Source organism: Toxorhynchites rutilus, chromosome 2 (assembly GCF_029784135.1).
Source record: "Toxorhynchites rutilus septentrionalis strain SRP chromosome 2, ASM2978413v1, whole genome shotgun sequence".
In the NCBI taxonomy this organism is placed as follows: Eukaryota; Metazoa; Arthropoda; class Insecta; order Diptera; family Culicidae; genus Toxorhynchites; species Toxorhynchites rutilus.
In genome coordinates, this window is record NC_073745.1 from 93,442,268 (window position 1) to 93,457,661 (window position 15,394).

At 39.0% G+C, this 15,394-nt stretch overlaps 2 protein-coding genes across 4 annotated transcripts in view; one reads left to right on the top strand and one right to left on the bottom strand.

The window, feature by feature from the left end:
* Positions 1-4,799: 4,799 nt before the first annotated feature.
* On the bottom strand, positions 4,800-6,585 carry LOC129767558 (caspase-8). The gene is made up of 3 exons (XM_055768577.1): positions 6,460-6,585; positions 5,129-6,396; positions 4,800-5,076 (listed from the first exon to the last, which is right to left on the bottom strand). The coding sequence occupies exons 1-3, from the start codon at positions 6,523-6,525 to the stop codon at positions 4,938-4,940; spliced, it is 1,473 nt and encodes a 490-aa protein (XP_055624552.1). The 5' UTR covers positions 6,526-6,585; the 3' UTR covers positions 4,800-4,937.
* A 6,353-nt stretch (positions 6,586-12,938) lies between these two features.
* LOC129764976 (casein kinase II subunit beta) overlaps positions 12,939-15,394 on the top strand; it is a 28,800-nt gene continuing 26,344 nt past the window's right edge. For 2 of the 3 annotated variants that reach the window (XM_055764678.1, XM_055764677.1), the window contains exon 1: positions 13,474-13,570. In XM_055764678.1, the coding sequence (XP_055620653.1) occupies positions 13,499-13,570 (72 nt within the window). In that variant the 5' untranslated portion in view covers positions 13,474-13,498. Of the gene's footprint in view, positions 13,117-13,473; positions 13,571-15,394 lie in introns of those variants that run through there. The other variant, XM_055764680.1, reaches the window with a different exon arrangement.

Below are 15,394 nucleotides of genomic sequence, written 5' to 3' on the forward strand. Positions count from 1 at the left end.
CACTTCTTGCAGCGCTATGATGTCAACCTTCCGGTTGTTCAATAGTTCGAAAAGCAAACGAGTCTTCTTCTTCTTTTTAAATGACACTAACGTTCCTAGAGGAACTTCGCCGTCTCAACGTATTATTACTTGCGTCATTTTCTATTAGTACTGAATTGAGATTTCTATGCCAAAATTCCCCCGACCAGAACGGGAATCGAACCCGCACCCTCGGCATGTTAGGATTGACGCTAGCCACTCGGCCGCGGGAGCACAAAAGTACTTCCGATGAAATTGAGTGATCGACAATTCCACGTTCCGAGTTTCCAATCGTTAGTCTGTTTTCGTTGCCTGAATCTGTGTCAATTAGTCCTTTTCAAATCTTCTTTTGTATCGTGGTTGTGTATTTGTGGCTAGGCTTGTGATAACCCGTCAAACAACCACACACAACACTCAATTCCTCAAAAATCGACATCCATCTCTCTCTCTCTGAATGTAGTAATCAATCCACTCGAACTGTCACTCTAACTACACACTAAATCTAGAATACCACATCCTCCCCTCACATTAAAATTTAACGATACATGAAAGGATCGTACTAGAAAAACCTCATTCATTCATCAGCTTTATCGATCACATCAAGGAATCTCTGGGGTCCTTTGATTTGCCACGTGTCAAGGCGCTTTGTGATATATTCTCCGTTATCTGGTAATGCACCTGCAGACGAACAGGGTTTCTTAGGTGTTTTGTGTCAAAATGGCTGCCAGATCGTTGTGTTGATTCTGGAACTTCCTCCTGTACTGTTTAAATAAAAATGAGAATAAATATAAAAGAAGGAAAGAAAACTGACATCGCCCACATATTTTCCTTTCAAAAGAAAAATCCTAGTTTTTCTCCATTATCCTCGTCTACCGAATTGCTTGATTTCTAGATTCCATCCGTATATAATCGACCATTCGTCTTAAACCGTTCAAGATCATTCTTAATTACATCGCTCATAATAAAGTTTCATCGCAATCTTCCATACAGAACGTTTGATCAGCGCTTGAATGAATTCTTCCTTTCGCTGCTCTGACTCTGATATGCGTATGTTTAGGGGCCAATTGTCTTCAAATGGCTTGAGCAGCCACGAGCCCGACGGCTATTTCGATGCCGCTTTTTTCTGTTTAACCTCTACCATTTTTGTTTCTTCTGCAACACTATGCGATGTATCGACTTCCAATAAAGCTGTTCCTGACCTTTCTCCATTCTCAACGCTATCCGATTCCTCATTTGATACCTCCGAAGACGTAATATCACTCACCCGTCAAAATCCGCTCAACTATACCGAAATTTGAATGCAGGCAATGAATGTTGTAAACTGGTATCAGTGCAAGTAATTTTAAATTTGTTTTGACGTCAAGGTCATTTATGTTTGTTCCATTTAATCAGCGGGCAGCGTGGCTGTTTTGTTTTCAAATATTTAATTATTTCATTCAATTTATTTTTAATGTTTGTTTATTTCTTTTATCCATTCTCTTCTATTCGTTTGTTTTAAATATTCGACTACATAAATAAATTTTATGTATGTGCTGGTCTTGGGCATTACCCGACTCAGCTGTTCCATGAGCTTCACTCGGCGGATTTCGTTTGTTTTATTTTTATTATGAGTTGGCTTAACCCGACTCAACTGTTTTGGCCTGGAGCTATACTCGACTCAAAACGTTTAGCACAAGTTGGCCTTGGGATTGACCCGACTCAACTGTGCCTTGAGCTTCACTCTATGAATTTTGAAGTTGGCCTTGGGCTTTACTCGACTCAACTGTAACGGAAACTCGATGTACAACTTTTCTGTATAAGTTGGCCTTGGGCTTAACCCGACTCAAATGTTTTGGCCTTGAGCTATACTCGACTCAAAACTTTTAGTGATTTAAATTCAGTGTGAAACTTTTTATTTATATGTTGGCCTTGGGCTTAACCCGACTCAACTGTTTTTCTATTTCACGTTCCTAGCAACCTTTCTCGTCGGTCGCATTAGTACCTTCAAGGCTCTTAGTGTCGGTGCATGATGTGGGAAAATAGTCTACAATCAAGCAATGCCACTGCCTACGAGGACTGAGAATACTTTCTGGACCTTCGCACCAGACAAATAATAGAAATAATATTAGGCTGTCAAAAAAGTCCTGTGGTATTTCCGCTAGGTGTCGTTGTAAGCGCGTAGTTCTAGTTGTATTTATTGTATCGAGTCATACTATAGCTTGTTGGAAAGGTATTTTTGTGCGCTATAATGTAGTCCTTGACAGTGTTTTGTTTGGTTAAGTCGTTCGTGAGTTATAGTGTCGCAAATATGGAGCAAAATAAAGAGAAAATCCAACATATTTTACAGTACTACTATGACAAAGGCAAAAATGCATCTCAAGCTGCCAATAAAATTTGTGCAGTTTATGGACCCGATACAGTTTCCATTTCCACCGCACAACGATGGTTTCAACGTTTTCGTTCTGGTGTAGAGGTCGTCGAAGATGCACCACGCTCCGGAAGGCCTGTCGTCGAAAATTGCGACAAAATCGCTGAATTAGCCGAGGAAGACCGGCATAGTAGCAGCCGTAGCATCGGCCAAGAACTGGGGATAAGTCATCAAACCGTTATTAACCATTTGAAGAAGCTTGGATTCACAAAGAAGCTCGATGTATGGGTGCCACACACGTTGACGCAAAAAAACATCTTTGACCGTATCGACGCATGTGAATCGCAACAAAATCGACCCGTTTCTGGAGCGGATGGTGACTGGCGATGAAAAGTGGGTCACTTACGACAACGTGAAGCGCAAACGGTCGTGGTCGAAGCCCGCTGAAGCGGCTCAGACGGTGGCCAAGCCCTCATTAACGGCCAGGAAGGTTCTGCTGTGTGTTTGGTGGGATTGTCAAGTAATAATCTATTATGAGCTGCTTCCCTATGGCCAAACGCTCAATTCGGACCTGTACTGCCAACAACTTGACCGCTTGAAGGTAGCACTCATGAAGAAGAGGCCATCTTTGATAAACAGAGGCCGCATTGTCTTCCATCAGGACAACGCCAGGCCACACACTTCTTTGGTGACGCGCCAGAAGCTCCGGGAGCTCGGATGGGAGGTTCTTTTGCATCCGCCGTATAGTCTAGAATAAATCTAGAATACCACAAGGCTTGCAAGGCCTGCGACCTGTAGGAATGTGCAACACGTCTACCTTCTCATTCCTACCTTGATGCATATCATCCCCATAGATTTCCCAGTGGGCAAGTGCCAACCTCACAGAAACAAAACAAAGCGCACCGAGTAGCGCAGTGAACTTTATTCTCTCTCTTCCATTCTGTACGTTGTACAGTTAACACGCGAATTAACCCTTCTGTTAAACTATCGTATCACGCGTATTTTATGTCCGACAAAATCCCTTTTCCGTGTCTACTTGGTAGAGTCCGCTTCGCGTAAAGTGGTTCTGCCCACATGACCAACCCCACTATCTCGCAGGAGGACCATCGTGATACTGCTGCTTTACGTCCCGAGTATCACCAGGACTGGGTAAAGACGCTTATAGCGGCGTGAATTCGCTTAGAAGAGCTGTTTCCGAGGTTTTCTGGCTTTTCTTGGGAAGTGGCAATGCCCAATGCTCACCCCACAACATCCTAGACAGTTTTCCTGGACCTATGCAAGCCAGAAAAACGATCTATGACGATAGAATTTCTGACCCGAACTGGAATCGAACCCGAAACCCTCATCTTGGCAAGCGCAATGCTTAACACTAGGTCATGGGGACCACTACAGGATAAAAGGATATAGGGACAATTACATACGAAGATCGATAACTTTATGGAAAATATACACAGTAAACATTCGCTAACTAGGAGGTCGCCGTAGCCACATCGGTTGCGCGTTCGCTTAGTAAGCGATCGATCGTGAGTTCAAAACTCAGGGCCCTCATTGACCATCTTTGTGTTGTTACAAATATCTACGTCCACGCAACAATCATCAGCGATGGAGATCAATCCACGGTCGAAATAAGATCTATTCATTCATACAACTGTTCTGCTCTGCAAGACACATCGGGCTGCTGTTCTATAAATAACTCAACAATGATCAATAAACTGTCTCCGCTGTTCGGTGGTCTAACTGGATAACGGAGAAAGAATACTCTTACGCCTAAATGGCTACTGTGTAATGTGCTAATTATATATATGATAAACATGTGACATGTACACGATTAAACTTCGGCTCTGTTACTGCTAAAATGCTAATGAGCCTTAAATAAACAAATGGAACAAAAAAAAACACTAGTCCGGCATGTAAAACGTCAAATAAAAACGAGGGGAACTTCAAAGAATTGTTTGATTCGCGTTGATCATGAAATTGGATAGACAAAAGGTTTCCAATGGATTGAGTGCGACAACAGTTATGAAATATAATTTGAGGAAATTATTTTTCTGTAATTTAATCAATGTTTTTGTCATGCGAAAATAATGTCAATTTTCATAACATTTCAAATTACATTCGAATGCCCCTCATAGCAAATCTTCCATTTGAATATGGCGTCGATTGTTTACTTGTTTACTTGTTGACTTGAGTCATCTCACCACATTCGCCGCGCGGAAAAAGGGGAAGGTCTAACCGAAATAACACATATCAGCGCATCTAACGAACAGTGATTGGACTTTAGTCGGGAGAAATTTTATAAAGATAATCGGGTAATAAGTTCGGTCAAAGAAACGTACCTCAAATCGATTCCCTCATACCGAAGGGTAGATAGGAACAACGGTTGAATAAGGGTGAATGTTCCATATGTTTGCTAATGAAATGAGAGTTGTGCGACTCAACGTAAAAAAAAATGTTCGATATATTTAATATATGGATACAATAATACTAAAGAAATCGTAAAAGGATACAGTCGCAAAAATGTCTAGTTTAACCAGAAATTATTACAATTGCACTTTCTATAGATTAAAAACGATTATGACACGTCTTCTGTGCCAAAATACAGCCTTTTCCTCAATGTACTGTATATGATTGGTACCATGCACTCATTCCCATAGCCACGCTTACTCGATACATCATTTATCACAGCCGTAAGAATATCCATGATGTGATTGCTGCAATTATCAATATGTTAGTATCGATCCTACTGCAATCATCGTAACTCACCCTTGACGAAGCTGCTTCAGCTTCTGGCATAACTCCTGTATAAACCAGGAACCCTTCTCGATATGCCGAACTGACGCGAATCCGGGTACGGTGGACCACGCCACCAGGAAGTCAACGAAAATCGATGCTGTACGCTCAGATGACGGTCCATCGTGTTCCAGTCGAGGAATTTCGACAGCCGCTTGGAGGTCTAATCCCTGGCATGCTTGAACGAACAGGAGCTTCGGTTTTCCGGTCAATTTCTCCGACGCCATGGTTCTTTCCACTGCTTTGACGCTCACTGGAATACTATTACTCCCATACACCATCCCTTCCTGACCGTGTGAAAGAAGGCACACTACCAAGGAGCAGTGTGCGGACTCAATTTGACTGACAGCGTTTTCAACTTGCTTTAATATTTCCAAATGCGGAATGTTTTCCTTTAAGATAAGCCGATAACCAAGTTCAGTGAACAAATTGATGATAGCATCTTTATCTACTTCAGTACCACGACGGTCATTCAAGGGTTTTAGAGGTAACAATTCCGTTAATTCAGGATTTGTTTCACGATAGAATTTAAACTGATTAATGATTAAAACTATACCCGCGTTTGCTTTTGTGATATAATAACTTTCTAGTTGACTGATCTTTACACTTTTGTCAGGCTGTTTGCTATCGGATGGGATTTGTCTGAAATTTATCGAATCTTTCGCATTGTCTGCCTGATTCTGTTTACCGATTATATCCTTATTAAAGTGGTTGGCAATGCTTTTACAGTAGTCAGAGAGTGCATACAGATCTAGCTCTTTGAAGGATGCTATGAGAGTGAGCAAATCGCACTCTTCTCCCGTAGATTTCGATCCAAGTTTTATCAGATCCCGAGTTATTAGATCCAGTATAACGATCTCGAAATATTCGCCTCCGTTGTTAATAATGCAATATTTGTGCACCAAATATTTCACCAATTTCTCACCAACACTTTCCTCCATCCTCTCACAAAGCAAGTATAATCCCTTCAAGATGGGATGCACAAAAGTTGCCAACTCTGGAACGTGCGGCAGATAACGATCCCTCAATTCGTCTGCATCATGACCACATTTGATCAGACATAGATTAGCTTGAACAATGACAAGCGCTTCCAGTAACTCTGATTGCCAATCAGTTTTCATATAATTTACCCAATCAATCAAAAACTGGGTGTCCTCTTCCGGTACCCGGCTGGCCACTGCTAAAGTTTGCTGTAGATACTTCGGATCTCGTTGACCGTAAAGTAGAAATAGCAGCGAAACCTGTAATTTTGAAACAATATCATTCTCGGACCATTGTAGGACGCATGGACTATCAAGATCCACCTTATCTTCGAAAGGCAATTCGCTTTCTATAAAACCTAAGTCCTCCTCCGAAATTACAGTACTCATTTCAACGTTCTATGTGCTTAACTGTTTACATCTTTTGTGCAAATGATTCATCAAAACAATAAACCCTCACAGAGCAGTGCACAACTGTTTTTCTTTGAAGACCCACTGAAAAAAAAGCATTGCGTTGCGACAATATTAAGCCCTATTTACACCAATCGCATTGTTCCAGTTCACCAATTGGAGGACTCAATTCGAATGGATTAATCAATTGATTCCTCGTTTTATGCATCCGTTTTAAAGTTTTACAAGTTCTACCAAAGCATACATTTTTCTCTGATTCGTGTAAACTTTCATATATGCACCTGAGAGAGAGGAGTCAGCTCGCGTTTGTTGTGATCACCCTTATGTCAGCGCGAACCAGTCACGGTGAACCAAGGGGAAGTGTTGAAATATGCAGAAAACTTTAACATGACATTTTTTATGTTTGTAGACGTTTTATGTGGAAATAATTTTGACGTCGGACTGCATCTTTCATTTCTATACTGGGGTGTAAGATTATCGCTGCTCAAGATTGATATGGCGAAGCTAATTATATCATACAAAGGGGAGAAAGAATCTTGACCCTTTTAGTTTTGTGGACGAGACTGATTGGTTCACCTTCACTATCGGTCAATTCGATTGGACCTGCAGTGATACTACTGTCTTGATTAGCGACCTGCATGACAAATTTGCAAATGAATGGCCCACCAGTGATGAGAAAGAAAAGGCAAAAAAAAAAAAAGAAAGACGCCGAGAGACTGGTAGCATAACTCTCATCTTCATCCGAATCGTGATCACTACTTATTAGCAATGCAGACACAGTTGATACTGCATCCTTTTTGGTTATTTCCATCGGAAACAAAAAAAACTTTGTTGTTGACTCAATGTTCAATGTTAACTGTTTTCATTGGGAGATTAGCACTTATTTTATATATTCCACAAATGCTGCATATTCACATTTCATCGGAGAGTATCCAATCATCGCCTACACTGCAAAAATCGATTCACTGAGGTTGCAGCAATAAATCAACCTGGAACAAGTGAAATTGTATATTGGGGTGAGATTTTTTGCTCCCGCCACATCGCCTCACCTGGTACCTTATCTTCGCTGTATGGAATCAAATGGAATTGCACCGGATCGCAAAAGACAAACACTAATCAAAACTCGAAAAGATGGGTAATGTCGAGGACATAAGTGGAGGGACGTAGGATTACGCCAAAGGTTGCCAAAAATATAAATATTGTTTTATTTTAATTCGTTAGAGTTTAGGTCAAGTTGTTCCACTTCAGAAAAACAAGCTCTAAATACGTAATTCATTATTTGGCTTCTTAATCAGTCTATCGTCTCTCGACGTCGCGTTCACTCACATCAAGTTAAACGCATTCCCGGGCGCACAGTTGTACATATTTATATACAGTGGAAATGTAATGTAGACAAACTAAATGCGCAAACAATTATCAAAGCAGTGGAGCAATAAAACTTCCGAATTAACTCTCAGCCTCAACATTTGCATGTTGAATGTTTGGTGTCTAGAGCAACCCTGAAACACTGAACTCATTGAATATCAAATAAGTTTTTCAGTATGATTACAGCAAAACTTCATCTCAAATGCTCTAAAAAACATCATTCTCAAATAAATAATCCACAAATTTATGTGTTACACACCATGTATTTCTGTTAGACATAGTCCTACGTCAAAAATAAAATCGTGGATAAAAACGCACAAATGTTCTCACAAACAAAGATTCACGCCAAGTTTGTGACTTTTTTTTGTGAAATTCCTTGCCGTTTTAAATTTAGTTTTGTTTTCAGTATTCCACAAAAATAAATAACAATTATAACAACACCATAATAAACATACCCTTCACAGTTGCACAAAAAAATCTGACTTTATCTGACAAATAGGTGCATGAAAACCATAATTAGTGCGGATCGAATCAACCCGTTGTAATATTCATTCAGTTGAAGCCGAAGAGAGCAGTACAGCTGAAGTGGTGACAAAACAACAGAGCAGTCAAAACTTCCAGACATATTTTTATGAGTACTTTTGGTAATATAATTCTAGTGTCACTGGTCAAGACGAGTCACTCCAACTAGCAAAAAAAATCCTCAAAAGGAGAAAGAGGTTTTCTTTAAGGCGGCTCGCACACCGGAGCAATAAGCAACTAGCAACTACCAACATGCAATAAGCAATATTTTCGCCAATGGATTTTTCCATTTAATTTTTGGTGATCTCGCACACCGACGCAATACGATATCGCTATCGCCTTTACAGAACAACACATATCGCTAGCAACACTACGTGTCGGTTGAAGAGCAACTTATCGCTTATAATTTGACAAGTTTCATACATGTTTGCATAATGTCAGGCGTTATTATTGCTCTGGTATGCGAAGAGCAACAAAATATGTTGCCTGTTGCATATTGCGTATTGCAGCTTGCTAGTTGCTTGTTGCTCCGGTGTGCGAGCCGCCTAAGACAACATTTACGGAGATTTACTGATAAAGGATTTTTAAATCCTTACAGACATATTCTCCAATAGTCATGATATGGATTCCAAGCACAATTTGTCTCAAGGATGAAACGCACTAAGGGGCAATAGAGAGTCCGTAAAGTGCCAAAATCATAAAAATCTCTGTCGATTCGAATGATAATTCCAAGCTAACGATACATTTCATAAATAACGAAGATATACACCCTTAATGCGACATTTAGCTAATTGAACAGACCTGTAATGCGACACGTTTAATTGGACATTTTTAAGCTCTAATTGGACATTTTTGTAAACATCAAGTTCGGAGCACAAATTATTGTGCCACTTTGAATGTCGCCACCAGACATCGACACTGTACCACACTCATCGCAAATGTCCAATTACAGGTCAAAATCGCCTCCAATGCGACACTGAGTAGTGCCTCGGCATGTCGCATTAAACGAAATTACTATATGCATTCGTCGTTCACGATACGTCGTCATAGAAAAAGGTATTCTGAAATACGGTCGTATTATTGGAGTGCTAAATTTCTTTGCATATACTGTATTATCGACATCGATACCAGATGTTTACATTTTTCCACTTCTGTTGAGGTTCGATCAGGAACATTGTGCACAGTCTTCAAATCTTCAAGTGAATCATTAGTTTGTTTTTTCAAATTAACGAACATGTACAGAATGTTGAATTCTTGTCATTATTGTCATTCATCAAGATCTGAACGAACGACACATCAAATTGGAATAAATTTGAAGGATAAGAACTTTTTTTAAGATCGCGGGAAACAGGAAAGCAATTCCAAATGAAATCGACAAATGATTAAATATGAGTTTTTATTCGAATGAAAGTTTGTATTTCGTTTGAGTTGGGGGAAATGTGAGTTTTCCACAGCAATTGGAAATATTTTTACTCAAGTGTAACTTTTCAAAAGAGCATATCGATTTTAGTAGGAAAAATTTTTGGTCATTTATATTTTAAAAAACTATGAGTTTCCCGAAATAGGATTTTAGAAAGAGTTATAGAGTATGGATTTTCAAACGTGAAAAAATATACACTGAGAAAACAAATTAGTACTCTTTATTTATTTTCGAAAAAAAAACTTTAAAAGTATCTAAAATATGTATTTTTTTAATTGCATTTTTTGAATTTATTTTCATATAAAGTAGATTGTTTATTAATTTTTGAAACATAGAATTTTTGTATGTTAACAATCAACTTTAGTTACAAATTATGAATCCTGATGTGATTTTAAAAAAAAAGCTCATTAGGCGTCGTGCACAAATTACGTAACGCAAGTAGGGGGGAGGGTTGTCGAGGTTGCGTTACTTAATGTGACATAGGGGGGAGGAGGCAGAGCCGTGATCGTTACGTAATAAAATTCCGTTTTTATTCCTAAATAAATTCACGGGCTCCAATATGCTTGAGCAGCTAGCTTCGAATCTGGGACCGAATGAGATGTATTTCCTGAGCCAAGACGATAAAGCAGGTGTTTTAATGGGTTTAATAGCAGCCATTAAGCAAGCTCCGGTAGATGCATCTCGAACAGGGTTACCATATCTACATAATAATCTGCATTTCTACAGATTATCTAGACTTTTTTAAACCAAGAATCTGTAGATACAGATTACAATTTTTTGCGTTTCATACAAAATTTACAGATCCTTTGAAATAACGTTGCAATAATGGGTTGAGCTTGATAATATTTTTTCCCACCTCACTTTTTTTATTTATATAGCGTTATAAGAAATAAATAACATCGTTTATCTTTTTCTTACTAAAGCACAGATAATGTAAATTCCAAAAGTGCAGTCATACTGTCGTGAAAGTAATTTCCTTTGAAAGTTTAATTTTCAAACGAAATGAAAATGCACAACTCAAAGCGAAAAGAAGGGATTAAGGAATTATTGAAGCTCGAACCATTGAAAATGCTGAATTCGCCCGCTCTCATTGGAATCCGTCGTCAAACATAACCTAGAAAAATTCAACTATGACCGAAATCCTATTTTACTGTTTTGTGAACTACGTTTTGCTATTGATTTTAGAATTGAACAAAACGAACTGAAATACCCAAATTCACTCAAATTAATTCGAACTCCAGAACATTTTATCTTGATTTCTTGAGTAATATATGCCAAGAATAATACATAAAATCTGGTGTTCCAGTACCAAACTTTGGATATTAGAAATTTAATTAAAAACAAACCCGATTAAAAAAGTTATAAGGTATAAAAAGGTCATAGATATTTTCGATTTATCATTTTAATAAATTGAATCTTGAACCAATACGCGTTACTACAAATGCTTCAGGACGCAGTGCCAACGACAACGAACTACTTCACAGAAACTGCTTCATTGAACCAAGGAGTAGCGTAAATCAACATCAATTTATATCAGTCCATATTCCTCTTGATAGACTATATGCAGGATACGAAGTGGAATCACGCCGAAGCCCATTGTTTTCCGCACACTAGACAATTCCTTGTTCCACCAACGGGCGGACTCTTTAAGTCCATGAATACTCTTGGTACAGATTTAGTACTCAGTTGCTTATCTCTCCCTTCCGATGTGAATGGACTTCTTCGAAGTCTCCTTTTTCATCAGTTCGATCATCCGTTTCTCCCATCTCGAGAAATCGTGCGTCACGGCATATGGTGACCTTCATCGAACCCAAACGACAAATCGATAAGCCTTGTGTTGGTCCAAGTAACCGATAAACACAAATTTCTGAGCATTTTTGTCGAACTTCCCACGTTTTACCGCTGGGATGTGAACCCACGCGCTACTGCCGTACACCCGCAAATGATCCAATATGGGTTTTCTTCCATGCCATTTCTCGTACGGAGTTGTATCCACCAACTTCGATGGCAACCTGTTCTGCAAGTATGTCGCTGTTAGAACCGCCTCTTCCCAGGACTTATGGTCCAATTTCGCATCGAGATGCATCGTTCTAGCCATTTCCTGCAGGTACCTATTACGTCGTTCGGCGTCGCCATTCTGCTGGGATGTGTACGCCGTAGTAAATTGTGCCTTTATCCCCTCTGTAGCTAAAAACCTCTGCAGTCTCGCGTTGGCGTACTCGCCTCCGCCATCTGATTGTATAATGCGCGGTTTTCTGTTGAACATGTTTTCTACATATCTGACGTATTCCATTAGACAATCGGTTGGTTCAGATTTCCTGCAAAGCAAATAAACGACAGTGTATCGGCTGTAATCATCGATTACTGTCATGAGGAAACGCTTTCCTCCCGGTGTTGGGGTGCGCATCGGGCCACACAAGTCGGTGTGCACCAGATCCAAGACCTGTGTCGACTTTCTTTCGGCTGTTTTCGGAATAGCCGTTCGAGACAATTTACCCTCAAGACATACCTCGCACGTGAGAAACGTTTTTCAGATGAACAATACCGTTTTTCGGAAACGGTCTACAACAGGAGAAAATTTTCTTGTAGTTCATTGTGGTATACTGCTATTCAATCTATATGGAAGATTTTTTGACGATGTTTGAGTCTGAGTAACTTTATGTATATATAGAGGTATTTTAAACATTCCTGACTTTATATACAACCTGATTTCAGGTACAATTTAGGCATAACATAAACAAGTTAATTATTCTTGTACCCATAACGTCCGATTAAATCAAAGAGGTGTAATTGTATTGTTGAGATTTAAATTTTACTTTGAAAACTGCTCGTGTTTTAATTGTGCAACACGAATAATATGTTAAATGTTTGTATTAAGATTAAATTAAGCATTGAAATACGAATGGATTGCATATTCATCAGTAGTCTAAAAATATCACGATGGTACGTTGTAATCATATCCAAAACAAAGCCATATTCCCACCTTCGATGAACCTGCACACGTCGCCCGTTTGCCTTGCCTGCGCGCTTTTTTTGACAACGCACGCCTCAACACGGCACGTAAACGTCATAAACCATTCCTGTTCACATTTCCCAGTCTATCGTCTCTCGACGTCGCGTTCACTCACATACATCAAGTTAAACGCATTCCCGGGCGCACAGTTGTACAGTGTGAACCACGGTTCAAGTTTCGATTGATTTTTTTCGTATTTTTTATTTCTTCAAGATTTAATCATAAGCGTGGCTAGCCAGGGAATAAAAAGGTAATTTTTGGCCTGAAAATTGTGCTTTTCGCTAGGGAAGGTTGCTATCAAATGAAAGCGAACGTGGCCTCGGATGGTGCCAGCTTGGAAACGATGCCCGTGGTGGCATACTCGACGAGAAAATGCCACTCGCAAAATAGTTCCATGCAAAGGGATCGTCACTTTCAACCATCTTTGCTCTACGGCTCTACGAGTGCTGTCAAAAGTGAAAAAAAGAAGTCAGAGTCTGTGTTGCCCGTCTTGAGTTCTCCGCTATGCAGCAGCGAAATTATTTACCGTGTCGTTTTTTGTTTCGTTGTTAGTTTTAGGGCGCTGGACAAGCGGAACTTTGTGTCATAGTGGAACTCCTAATGGTTGTTTACTTCTCTCAACTTGCAGGAAAATGAGTAGCTCTGAGGAGGTTTCTTGGATTTCTTGGTTCTGTGGACTTCGTGGTAATGAATTTTTCTGTGAGGTGAGTACAGTTTTTTTTCCTCACAATGTGGTGTTTTTTTTTGGTGTCATTTCTATTAGCCACAGTGCGCTAGGCGATGAGTACTAGTTGACTAATCTTATTATCACTTGGTTTAAATTATGGGTGGCTGTCTCTGTGTGTAGTTACTATCTGATGAAAGCGAGTTTGAGACTGCTAATTGAGGAATATGGCGCAAAAAATTGTAATAAGACACGCAGACAATGCCCACATTGGATAGTTACCATCCGCATCAGTGCAGAATATGTAATTCCTGTTCATTTGTTTTACTCTGCACAATTAAAATGCAATGTGGTCATTGTAAGTGCCAATTTCCCGTCCAGTAATCAATATGTACTAGGTTGCATCCTGGAAATTTTCGGTCCATATTGAGTTGATTTGTCCTGTTTATATATTATCTCTCGCACTAAACCGATGTTTATAGCTGTACTTAGTTTTTGAATAATACTATATCCGTTCATAGCAAGAGCTGGAAAATTGGTACAATGTATTTTGTCTCCGTACACCGTTAAACAACTTTTAAAAACATTGCTAATTGATTACGCGTTAGCTCGGGGGTGTGCTGACGTCTTGAAATTGTTGACCGAAAGTGAGTGGAGCATAGTCTATAAATGTATTTTTGGATTATTTATTGTCTGTGAAAAGCGGCCCGCTATTGTAAACAGACGACAATGGTGTAAGGTTGAAAAATGCCGAGTAATCGTTATGTTGTGTATTGTCTCGAAAACTAAGTTTTCCTTTGAGGACCTGAAGCCATTGTATATTATGTATTACACAATTGTTATTGTTATTTTTCTGTGTGGAAACTCTATCCTTGTGGTGAACCATTTTGGTGCAACGTAAACGACGATAATTTGTTCAAATAATGTGCTTTTTCGTCTATTTTAGGCATCGTTAATATAAAGCGTAATATTAAGTGAAAACTATTTTCTGCGCATTATGGCGGGTTTACATTAGGGAGATCTATAGCTATAGATGGATTTATTCACATGAAAATAGGTGTAAACGGGCGAGAATATATATGATACACTTATTCGAGGTATATATAACTTGAATAAATTCAGCATATGTAAACGCTTGTGAATTTCTCACTGGTGAGAAATCACTAAAGTTGGATGCAGTTCTACTTCAGGTGAATAAATTCACCGAAAATATGAATATATTCATTATAGAAGTTCACGCTAGTGTAAACGGTTGATGCGATTTCTATAAATCTCATCATATTTCTTCACATGAATATATCACTAATCTAAACCCACCCTTAGATATGCTTTAAGCGTTGTAGTTGAATGCATCGTACTTATAAAGTAAAATGTTTAAATCGTACAGTGAATAGAATGAGAATTTTTTTCTGAATTCACACCAAAAAGTATAACCTGAGTGAAGGAAGAACTTTTTCATATTTGTATAATTTTACACTCAAACGCCAATGCAAAAACATAGATTCTTGTTTGGAGGACGATTTGCTTTAATTAATTAATCCATAGCTTCTTCTGTATCTTCGGCGATTACTATGATTTTATGACCACCCTCGAAGCGCATAAACAATTTGTAAATTCTGTTCAAATGGAACGAGTACGAGGATACAAAACATGCGTGGTAACGAGCCTCATTTTCATTTTTGATCTGTCGATATAATTTTTCCTCATGAACATGAACAAAAATAATAATTTGTGGAAGATTCTTTTCAGTTTATCGTTTTTTAAGACTTTGGATAGTTTCTTGAAACTTTGCAGTTCATTCACCTCTAGATTATCACTTGAAAACTGTCCTTTTGGTGACTTCATTTAACCCTTTTTCGGGCCG

What these genes read in the sequence shown, in the direction of transcription:
- LOC129767558 (XM_055768577.1), bottom strand. Translation starts at nt 6,525, where the DNA reads ATGAGTACTGTAATTTCGGAGGAGGACTTAGGTTTTATAGAAAGCGAA. An exon ending in AATTGCCTTTCGAAGATAAG is followed by an intron (nt 6,397 to 6,459) that starts GTGGATCTTGAT and finishes TCAAAATTACAG; the next exon opens with GTTTCGCTGCTATTTCTACT. An exon ending in CTGAAGCAGCTTCGTCAAGG is followed by an intron (nt 5,077 to 5,128) that starts GTGAGTTACGAT and finishes TGATAATTGCAG; the next exon opens with CAATCACATCATGGATATTC.